Here is an 11,507-nt window from a genome sequence, read left to right on the forward strand (position 1 = left end):
ACACACACACACACACACACGCTACTCACAAACGAAAATTCAAATAGTCAACAACAATGGGCTTTTAAAACCAGGAAAGTGGATAAAATTTGAAATGTAAATAAAGAAAATATCCAATAAAAAAGAAATTAAAAAAAGGAAATATCATGATATAAATTTGAACAGTTGAACACTATAACACTGAAAGAATAGATTAACAATGGAAATTCTCATTACTTTGTTAATAATGCTGGGAAATATATGTTGGTCAGAATATTTATATAGATTTATAAATATCACAGAATCTGTATCTAATGCTACCATTGACATTTGTCTTCTTGGTTGCTGTCATACAGTTTCTATGAAGCATAAATGAATCTTTTCAGTATTGGAGTTTTCCCAGCTTCCTTGCGTAACCTCTGTCCATCCACAGAGTAGATGGTTCTGAAATTTATCCTATCTGCTATAGATGTGGTCATCCTCCCAGAAGCAGTACAATGGACCAAATTTAATGTGGGAATGAATGGCTATTACATCGTGCATTACGAGGATGACGGATGGGATTCTCTGAGTGGCCTTTTAAAAGAAGCACACACAACAATCAGCAGTAATGATCGGGCAAGCCTCATCAACAATGCATTTCAGCTGGTCAGGTAATACAAGCTATGTAAAGTTGTGGTTTATTTCTGAAAACAGCTGTCACTGTTCAGATCCTTAGTTTTTAGAGATGACAATGATTGATAGATTGCTAATGAGAATTTGGAGAGGCGTCCACTCTCCATGTTCTTCCAACATGGAAACATAGCTTTCAAACAGATACTTAACCTCTGATCTTTAACTTCTAGCTGATATAAAGTACAGAATCAGTATTTTAATTTTTTTCATTAATAACTAAAATCAGGCTGAGGCAAATGTGTAGGAAACCTTGAGACTACATCCTGTTGAGCCCCTTGCCTGTTTCTATAGCTTTGTCCTGAAACTTTTCTGACCGTGATATAGGAGATGGATTTTGTCTCATTCTGAGTCCTTAACCTTCTTGAAGCATTCTTGTGAAACTAAGTAATGCAGGTCCAGTTGTTCACATTGCAGCTCTTGTACCAAATAAGAGATTTCATTTAAAGATAATAATTTCCACAGCATCTTTATGGAATATAGTTTACATAATTTGGCCTTATCAAATGATCTTTGATGAACTGAGGCTGGAGTGAACATTATTATTCATTCTTTCCTGTCTTAGAAAGGGAAAGAAATTATTTTCCAAGCTTAAAATATGAATGTCTTCATTATTTAGGCAGTGATGAAGTTCTAAGAGAGCTATCTGGGTGGAATGAGGCAGCTCTATAATCCTCAGATCCTATGTCCATCTATGCCAATGTAGTCTTTCCTTCTGGTTCTCTTATTAATTCTATGAGCCTCCCAACGTGATAAATGCAGGGAGAAATTAAAGAATTCCTAATCAGTTGATTTTCCCTGTACTTAAGTTCATCTGCATGCATCTAGAATGGTCTGATATCCAGTTTAGTTTTGAACAGAAATGACGAATTTATGACAGGGATTCTTATTTTTTTATAAGCAGCAATCTCCCTGGCCTGGCTCTCTTGATCTTGGATTGTAGTTCTAAGCTTTGTCTGGAACTTGACTACATGGTATGATGTGACAGACACCAACATGCACCATTTGATCCTAGCCACAGGCTGGACTTTGCTCTTCTTCCTCAGTGTTGTCTGTGTGGAACAGAAGCAGTTCGAACGCAAAGTCATTATTTATTTATGTTTGCTGCTTTGCTAAAAGATTATTGCAATGTATGCTGAAGCAAAAATATGATTTCCCATAAACCTATAACCATATTGTTTGTTCCTCAGCATTGAAAAGTTATCAATTGAAAAAGCCCTGGATTTAACTCTGTACTTGAAAAATGAAACTGAAATTATGCCTGTATTCCAAGGTTTGAATGAACTGATACCTATGTATAAGTTAATGGAGAAAAGAGATATGATTGAGGTAGAAACTCAATTCAAGGTAAGGCCTGAGATGAGTCAAATACAAAAAGAATGTATTTTTTTCTTATTGATGAAAGAGTGCTTATTCTATGTGTTCGAGTACACACACACACACACACACACACACACACACACACACACACACATATGTCCTCCTGTACATGAAAGAAAAAAATATTGTTTGGATTAACTAACAAATGCTATGCTGGTACTAAGTAGGAATAGTGTTGTTAGATTCTGTAATTTTTCTAGTTTTTTTTTTCTTATAAGTATTTTATTTCACTTGACTTATCTTCTGTGATCCTGATATTTTCCAGGATTCTGAAGTGGCACTTGAGGAAACAGAAAATTTCTATTTTTGATAAAGTAATTGTGAGGATTTATACACTTAGCTCATAAAATTTAGTCTGTTTATCCTGATTTAAGTAGATGGGATACCTTTAGAAAGAATTACTGTGATATTAAAGCCATTTTTTGTCCATTTTATAACTAAATTAAATAGAATTGCCAGCTTTTAAAGGGATGGGGTTGAGCTTTACTGATTAGTTCTTGAATTTCTTTTTGCTTGAAAGGAGACTACTCACTCGGCATGATTAAAATACATTCAATATATATGTATGTGAAGTTTCTCATCAGCAGGAGTACTAGGCTATGGGAGTTTTAAATGCTCTGTGACACTGCTCATAATGCCTGTCACTGTTCCTGCTGTATTCCACAGGACTTCCTTCTCAGGCTGCTGAAGGACCTTATTGATAAGCAGACTTGGACAGATGAAGGCTCTGTCTCTGAGAGGATGCTCAGGAGCCAGCTCCTCCTTCTCGCATGTGTGCGCAAGTATCAGCCCTGTGTGCAGAGGGCAGAGCGCTATTTCAGAGAGTGGAAGTCATCTAATGGAAACATGAGGTCAGTTCCCGCTGAACATGCAGTCCAGCCTATTGATGCAAAAGGTGTCCTTTACCTCATTCTTCCTGTCCCATCATTGGCACTAACCACTGGGAAAGGCTGGATAGACGAGTCTTCTCATTGCCCCCTTTTGGAAAAGAAATTGCCTTCTAAAGTTTATATTTCCAACTTTCTATCTTAAGAAATACAACAAAGGATTTCTGTGCCTAAAAATCAAATATCTAAGGGAGTTAGAGCATGATCATAGTAACTCCCACTTCGTGTAGTGTGTATAAAATGACTAAACTGACATGGCCATGCCAGGCTGAAACAAAGGTAGTGGATTTTCCAGAAGTTTCTCTCTTCAGAACCCCTGCCCACAGTATGTAGTTATTGTTCACACTGGGAAAGATAAACAGTGTCTGGAATCTCCACCCCTGCTAGGCATCAGACCTTTTGTATTTGGAACTTAATGGCATCCAAGAATCATTTATGGCAACAGTCTGAATATTTGGCTTTAAAGGACATGTTTACTAACCATAATGCTATTGAGATTACTGATATTTCCTCATGTAATAAAATTTGAGTCTCAGTTGGATTTCTTTCACATCATTTAAAAAATATACTACATGTGTAAGCATTTATGCATAAAGAAATGTTAGTTTATGTTTTCAAGAGTGTTCCTGTGAGTGTGGAACTAGTTCACGATTGGTCCCCATTATGCATCTAAGAGCACTTGGTCTGTTTCAGGATCTAAAATGTTTATTCTTTCTTACAGCCTCCCTGTTGATGTGACCTTGGCAGTGTTTGCTGTCGGGGCCCAAAACACAGAAGGCTGGGATTTTCTTTATAGGAAATATCAGTCCTCTTTGTCTAGTACTGAGAAAAGCCAAATTGAATTTGCCCTCTGCACAAGCCAAGACCCAGACAAACTTCAGTGGTGAGTCATGCATTGATGTTCATGTATGTGGCCAAGGGAAATTGAATGGCATAGGATTTTTCTGGCACTTGTTTTATCTCTAGCCAAGTATTGGGGAAAATATTTAAGGAGTATGCATTGTGTGTTCACTCCTTTTGAAATATTTAGAAATAATTCTAAAAACCATTCTTTTGAGGAAATGAGAGACTATGTAGTGTGGGTCTTTCAAACGCTATGGCTTTGAATCATGTTGCTATAGTGGGTTTATCAAGACGTTACCAACTTCCCGTTGAGGATTTTATGATGGGCAAACAGAATTTTTCATTTATAAGTTATTTTTATTGAAGATTTTGTAGGTCTTCAATCACTTATAATTCATTACTAACATCTCTTCCTCTGATCTTTAAAGGCTTCTAGACCAAAGTTTTAAGGGAGAGATAATAAAAACTCAGGAATTTCCTCATATTCTCGTACTCATTGGCAGAAACTCAGTGGGTTATCCATTGGCTTGGAAGTTTCTGAGAGAAAATTGGAATAAGCTTGTGCAGAAGTAAGTAGTACCAAAACTTGTGGTGGGATTGGATGTGCTTTTACCACGCCCCTCTGCCTGTGTGTGTGTGTTTAACCTTTGCTATTTATATGAAGGAGTATCTTACATTGAACATAACTTTTCAAATTAAATTATTTTTATTTAAAACTTTAGTCTGCTGCTAACCCTTGCACGTGGATAGAAATGCTTTAGTCCACAGCTAACCCTTGCATGTGGATAGAAATGCTTTAGTCCACAGCTAACCCTTGCAATGGATAGAAATGCTTTAGTCCACTGCTAACCCTTGCGTGTGGATAGAAATGCTTTAGTCCACGGCTAACCCTTGCACATGGATAGAAATGCTTTAGTCTGCTGCTAACCCTTGCATGTGGATAGAAATGCTTTAGTCCACTGCTAACCCTTGCGTGTGGATAGAAATGCTCTCTACCCCATCTGCTTCTTCCTGTACTCCTTGGCTAGCCTGAAACCTTCCTCCTCCAACATCAATGTAACTCTCCCCTAACTCATTCAGCCCTGTGTATAGTTGTCATTTGTTTTAGGTTTTTAGTCTTTTACTTATTGGTGTGGATTGTATTTTTACAAATAGGTTGTTTAAATGTTATAAGATATATAAGACACTTAAGATATATGTTGAATGGACACCTTTTGACATTTCCTAGGTTTGAACTTGGTTCCTCATCCATAGCTCACATGGTAATGGGAACGACAGATCAGTTTTCCACCAGAGCACGTCTTGAAGAGGTAAAGGTGTGTGTGTGTGTGTGTGTGTGTGTGTGTGTGTGTGTGTGTGTGTGAGAGAGAGAGAGAGAGAGAGAGAGAGAGAGAGAGAGAGAGAGAGAGAAATTCTTTTAAAATTGATGGCAGTTAGCTACTAAATATGGGCAGGAACAAAGGTTGGGGCACAGTGAGAAAGAATCCTGTCATTTGGATGCAATTTTTGAGTTCCAATGTATATGCCTCTCATGTGACGAGCTTTACTCTGCAATTAAGAACTTGGACTTTGCCAAGTGTGATGACATATGTTTTAAATGCAAGCAGTCTGGAGACAGCAGCAGGCAGATGCCTGTGAGTTCAAGACCAACTTGATCTACAAAACAAGTTCCAGGTCGGTCAAGACTAGATAGTAACACCCTGTCTGAAAAACAACAAACAACAAACAAAACAAAGCCACCCCCCAAAAACACAACAAAATCCTTCAGTTTAAAAAAAGACAATAAAGCCGGGCAGTGATGGCGTACGCCTTTAATCCCAGCACTTGGGAGGCAGAGGCAGGGGGATTTCTGAGTTCAAGGCCAGCCTGGTCTATAGAGTGAGTTCCAGGACAGCCAGGGCTACACAGAGAAACCCTGACTCAAAAAACCAAAAAAAAAAAAAAAAAAAAAAAAAAAAAAAAAAAAAAAAAAAAAAGACAATTGATCCTCATTTAAAGACGTTAAAAGCGAATGCTAGAGGTTTGAACAGCTGATATGACCGGCTATGGTAAAAGAGGCAGAGAGGGTCCAGGTGCTTCAGAATCCAAAGTCATGTTTCTCTTCTTACTTATAATATTCTATACTTTATGATTTTTCGGCAATCTATAAAATCCATCTGTAAAATAAATATTAAAGAGTGAAAACTGTATAGAAAATAGGAGCTATGAGGATCTACACTGAAGATATTTATTACAATGTCATTGAACAGTTATCATAGAGTTCTTAGTGCTCAGGCAAAAGAAAGAAATTGCTATGAAACTGTCCGGTAAGAGGGAACACGGGACATACACATATTCTACAAAAGGAGACGTCTCCCCTGCTCTACAGGCTGAGAGTGTTCTTAGCAGGTGTATGGAAGTGGGGATTCAGCTGGATCTGTGTGGCGGAAGACACAATCTAGGTTCGGGAGAAAGGTTAAGAGCTGGCTTTGCTAGAGCTTGGATGGAAGTATGTATTTCAGCCATAATATCACTTTGGGCTCCTTAAGGATAAATGAAATATTTTAGCCAGGAAATGAAGTGAAAATATTGATGTCTTATTGTTGAAGAGTGCTGAAAGTGATTTTTAGATGATGGAAATCAATCTTGGGTCCAGCAGTATATTGAGTGACGCACAGGGTGGGGCAGGGAGGAGGCAGTGTCTCTTCTCTTCCTCAGCAGGAGGCAGCTGGACTCTCAAGTAAGTTTAGAACAACTCCGTACCATTTCTGACTGGATCTTCTTAAAACTCAGTCTTGTCTCCACCCACTATTCCAAAACTCATAACATGGTATTATGAAATAGATTTTTGAGGAATTAGCTGTTTGGAACTCATGATCAATAAATAATGTCTTAGTCTATTCTTGCTTCCTGACTACAAAAAAAAATGGGTTAATGCTATGAAAATCTATGGGTTAATGTTAATTATTCTTGAAGATGAAAGGAAATAGTACAATTTTCAGTGCTTTGGCAAAGGCAGCCTATCCATCATTCAAGCTTAAGGTTCAGATAGATATCCAGAGATGTGACAAGAACAAAATACATTTTGAGGAGAACGCAAGTCTCTTATATCTCTGGAACTGTGGGAAACTGTGTAGATTTTATCTGGAGGGAACAAAGCAGGAATTGTGGGTTGGGATAGAAATATTGTCAAGGTTTGAGGTCTTACCACCATAACTTAAGAGCCTCATTCCTTACAGTGTTGGCAGTAATAACACATAAGGCCAGGCCACACAGAATGACTGCATCTATGTGGTTGATACTATTTTTTTCTTGGCAAAGAAGATACTCTGCACATCCTGCTTTTCAGATATCACATTTAAAAACTTTAGTCTGCATCTGTGTATATATAACAGAACCCATATTAAATAGGCACATTTAATTAAACCTCCAATATAAAACCTCGAATATTAAACAGCAAAGCCTTTTAAAGTCTGGCAACTGTGAACATATAAAAGCAAGAGGAAGAAATACAAACCTGATATTATGCGGCACGAACTCATTTTGTGTAGCTCAAACATAAGATTAAGATATATTATATCTTATCGAGATATCTAGTACATCCTTCTCTGTAGAATGTTAGCTAATGTTGGAATTGTAGCTTTACTTTTCTTTTAAGTGTCCTTAAATTATCACTTGTTTAATATAACCAAACTAATGCTTTTAAAATCTACTCCTCCCCAACCCCAGGTAAAAGGATTCTTCAGCTCCTTGAAAGAAAATGGTTCTCAGCTCCGTTGTGTTCAACAAACCATTGAAACCATTGAAGAGAACATACGATGGATGGATAAGAATTTTGATAAAATAAGACTATGGCTGCAAAAAGGAAGGCAGGAGTTGCTGTGACAATTTGTTTCTTGCCAAGTTTCTGAATTTATAATGAACAAAATTTTGTTCAATTTGAGTATTTTCAAACTAAAGATAGTTGTCTTGACTACTACTGAAGGTATTTTCTTATTTCATTTCACTTGATCGTGTCTGAGAAAAGCTTCGATGTCTGTGGTTGACAGGTGTAAACCCCGGTGCCCAGCTCCTTGCCACAGAAGAACCAAGGCTCTTCTCTATTTACACTTCTAGCTTCTGCGTGTCAGTCATTCATCAGTGCCTTTGTAAGACTGAATCGTGAGGCACATTCTACAGTGAACCCTCGGATCATTAGCCATGCTGGAAAATGGCTGTGCAGCAGTCCTCCCGTTGACCTCTCTAGCTCTACCATCCTGAAGTTGCTCTCCCTGGTTTCACGTATGGGTGCTGCCTTCCAGGGTCCAGTTAACCAGGCACTTTTGCCCTCTGGATTTTGTTGATAGACAGTGTTTGGGGTTGTGCTCCATGAGGAAGTGCATAGAGGCGTTTATTTCCTTGTACTTGCCTCTGGCTGGTTTTCAACCACCTTAAGTCTTACTCCTAAGAGGTGACATTTTTTTTTCTACACAGTCCTATTCTATTTCTTGGCTCTAGTAACTACTTCCTTTTCATCTATTGGGGCATGGGGCAACAGTGGAAACCTGCTGATACCTGACATGGTAGTACTTGTCATTTTCACACAACCTACTTGCACATTTGTTTTTTAAAAAAATTGCGCACCTAGAACCCTCCTCAGATAAGCCAAATCTGAGAGCCACCTACTTTCTTTGGAAGCTTACTTTTATGCAGAGTACATTCAGATCTGTATCAGAAACATCTCATTTTAAGTTATACTTGAGAGTCACTGATCCCTTAAGTACGGAGTGGTGTTGTGAATTCCTAAATAACTCATATTGGCACTTATCGCAAATAAATCATTGAGGACTCACTAATTGCCACTGGCCGGCCAGTCTGGGCCTCCCTCAACCCGTGGGGGGTTGGGGGGGGGACAGGGTTCTAGTCAGGTAGGCAAGGCGTTGGCGAAGAAATGACAAATAGACACAGCACGAGGGAGTGCAGATTCTGAATGTAATTTGTACAAAGTAGAAATCAGGCTTATATGGTATACAGAGAACAGGGCAAACTACAGAAGTCATGTAGGCAGGAGATGGCTACATCAAAGTCAGTGAGAACAAGCAGCCAAGTGTAAGGAGGAGCAGTGGTGTCTTTCTACTTGGGCTATTTTGACAGCCTTGAGATAAATTCTCTGGGTCTGTCTGAAGCAAGTTGCTGAAGGTCATATTTTAGCATTCCTTGGCTGTAACATAAATAATTTGTGATGGGAGCCCTACAACTTTTGACTTCTCACTGGCAGTAAAACAGTTTTTCTTTTTGTGGGACTGCTCTGATAAAAAGTGCCTAACTGCTATCTCTAACTCTTGAGACATCCTGTCTGCTAAGACAGCTTCTTAGTAAAAATTCCAAGCTAATTACAGCTAGGAAATCTATTAGGATTATTGAAACACTGTGAAGGCCAGGAAATAATGCTCAAACTCAGTTTAGCTAATAATGAAATATTTTTTAGGGCACCTTTATGCCTGAATAAAGAAAGCACGGAGATCTCCCCACAGATTATAGCAGAGATCAATCTGGAACACCTCTGAGTTAGGAGATGTCAGTGACTGACTACCTCAGGAGGCTGACTCCTTTTGAAATATATGCCTCAGGTCTGTGATCAGGTTTTTAGGCCTGTCCCAGACACAACTGAAGTAGTCGAGTTATGTGTGACAACCAATAAAGGACAATATTAATAATGTGTTTATTTTAGTATAAGGAAAGAATTCTTTAAGTCTTACATAAAAATTTTTAGATGTATGGCATGATAGGAAAGATATCAACATATGGTGCTGTAATATACTATGGAATAAAGTGATTTTAGGGGTCAGGGGGTTCAATTGTCATATTTTCACTGGCCTAACAAAATACCTGAGCTTAAATGAAGAAAGATTTTAGTTGATGGCTTGTTGGCTCTGTTATTGCAGGCCTGTGGTGAGATATTATGGCTATCATAACAGGTTTCAGGGAAGAATGCTTACCCAGTAGTGGCCAGAAAACAAATGAAGAGCCAGATAAAAATCTGGGGACACAGTGTACTGGTCAAAGCCACACTCCCACAGACTGGACCTACTTCTTCAGTGGGACCGACCTCCCATTCAAGTATGAATCATAAGTAAATTGGTGACTGCAAATGGATTAATCCACTAAGGAGCTGAGCCCTCATGAACCAGTCTCCTCTCTTACTATTACCACCAGGTGGGAGCCAAGACTTCAACACATGAGCTTGCTGGAGGGGCACTTTATATCTAATCCACAACAAACATGTTTACAGTTCTATTTTTATATTAACTTCATCTGACAGCTTGTAAATAGAAAATGATTCACTGGTAATTTTTCCCCCAGACTACATATAAAGTAGAACACATAGCCAAGATTTTCATGTAAAATATTTTCCTTTAATTGACTTTTGTATCTTGATTAATGAAACACAAATACTGATTTTTGTTTTGGTCATCTTCACTTTTGGAAAAGCCCATTTTCTAAACAGATAAAATATTACATATGCAGCAACTTATAGTAATAAAAAAAAACACCTGTTTTTTTTTTTTACTTCTAAGGTAATATCTGCAATTGTTTTCACCTGACTCGAATTTTAAAAGTAAACAGTAGAAAAGAATATTTAGATCCTATGGCTTATGCAAGTCACTGTGAGTTACCAGCAAACACTAAAGTCTTGAGAATATTTCTAATTAAAAAAAGATTTGTGGTACCTTAAGTATATGTGTGATTTCACACACACTCTTAAATTTATGTATTTTGTCATATCATTTAAATATATTCCTATGTGTCCATGGACGTTTGTATATTACAGCCATAGCCTTGGAAGCATATCTGCCAATGTCAAAGGTTTCAGCATACTTTCAGAAACAAAAAGAGAAAACACATCGACACTGCCAAGATACAAAGATTAGACAATAATGATTTCAAAACTCGGGGAGTGTGATGGTTTGAATATGCTTGGCATATGCAATACCCCTGTTGGAACAGAAGTGGTGTTGTTAGAGGAAGTGTGTCATTGTGGGCATGGTATTTAAGACACTCATCCTAGCTCCCTGGAAGCCAGTCTTCTGGTTGCCTTAGGAACAAGATGTAGAACTCTCAGCTTTTCCTACACCATGCCTACTTGGATGCTGCCATGCTCCTGCCTTGGTGTTATGGACTGAACCTCTGAACCTCTAAGCCAGCCCCAATTAAATGTTGCCCTTATAAGAGTTGCCTTGGTCATGGTGCCTATTTATATCAGTACACCCTACCTAAGACAGGGAGTATATTCTTTTCTTGTCAGGGCCTTAAAAACGGAATAGTGACTGTCCTTTTTATGGGACTGAGAATTTAAATACTTTTGTGGGTAGCATTTGAAATCTAAGAGGTGCATGCATGTTCTGTAGAGAGTAATTTTAGAGGCAGCTAACAAAATATCATGTTCATTATGGATATAATTAGTTTTGCTTGGTCTTACCTAGACCTTGGGAATTGCTCATGATGGAAGTTATATTTAATAAAGTTAATTAAATCCTAGGAAAATCTTTACATTGATGGCAACAAAGGCTGTGATTTCTGGAAACAAGAAAGTTGAAGTCTGATTTATAGGTACTGACATATTTTCCAGTATTCATTGCCAGGAAATAGAAATGGAATTAATTATTAAATTTCCATCAATGATACCAGTGCAGTGCTCAGAAAATTCTGAGATACTATTCAAAGATGTTGAGATAATTTAACCTGCTTCAATATAGCAGCAGATTTTAAATTTCAGTGTATATATTG

General features: G+C 37.9%; 1 protein-coding gene across 4 annotated transcripts in view; it reads left to right on the plus strand.

Annotated features, from left to right (window-relative positions):
* The window catches only part of Erap1 (endoplasmic reticulum aminopeptidase 1), a 30,074-nt gene extending 22,350 nt beyond the window's left edge, over positions 1-7,724 (plus strand). For all 4 annotated transcript variants that reach the window (XM_031360157.1, XM_031360154.1, XM_031360158.1 and 1 more), the window contains exons 13-19: positions 449-632; positions 1,842-1,998; positions 2,698-2,882; positions 3,640-3,801; positions 4,190-4,330; positions 4,990-5,071; positions 7,470-7,724. In XM_031360157.1, the coding sequence (XP_031216017.1) occupies positions 449-632; positions 1,842-1,998; positions 2,698-2,882; positions 3,640-3,801; positions 4,190-4,330; positions 4,990-5,071; positions 7,470-7,625 (1,067 nt within the window). In that variant the 3' untranslated portion in view covers positions 7,626-7,724. The remainder of the gene's footprint in view (positions 1-448; positions 633-1,841; positions 1,999-2,697; positions 2,883-3,639; positions 3,802-4,189; positions 4,331-4,989; positions 5,072-7,469) is intronic.
* Positions 7,725-11,507: the final 3,783 nt, after the last annotated feature.

The sequence above is a fragment of the Mastomys coucha genome, unplaced genomic scaffold (genome assembly GCF_008632895.1).
Source record: "Mastomys coucha isolate ucsf_1 unplaced genomic scaffold, UCSF_Mcou_1 pScaffold8, whole genome shotgun sequence".
In the NCBI taxonomy this organism is placed as follows: Eukaryota; Metazoa; Chordata; class Mammalia; order Rodentia; family Muridae; genus Mastomys; species Mastomys coucha.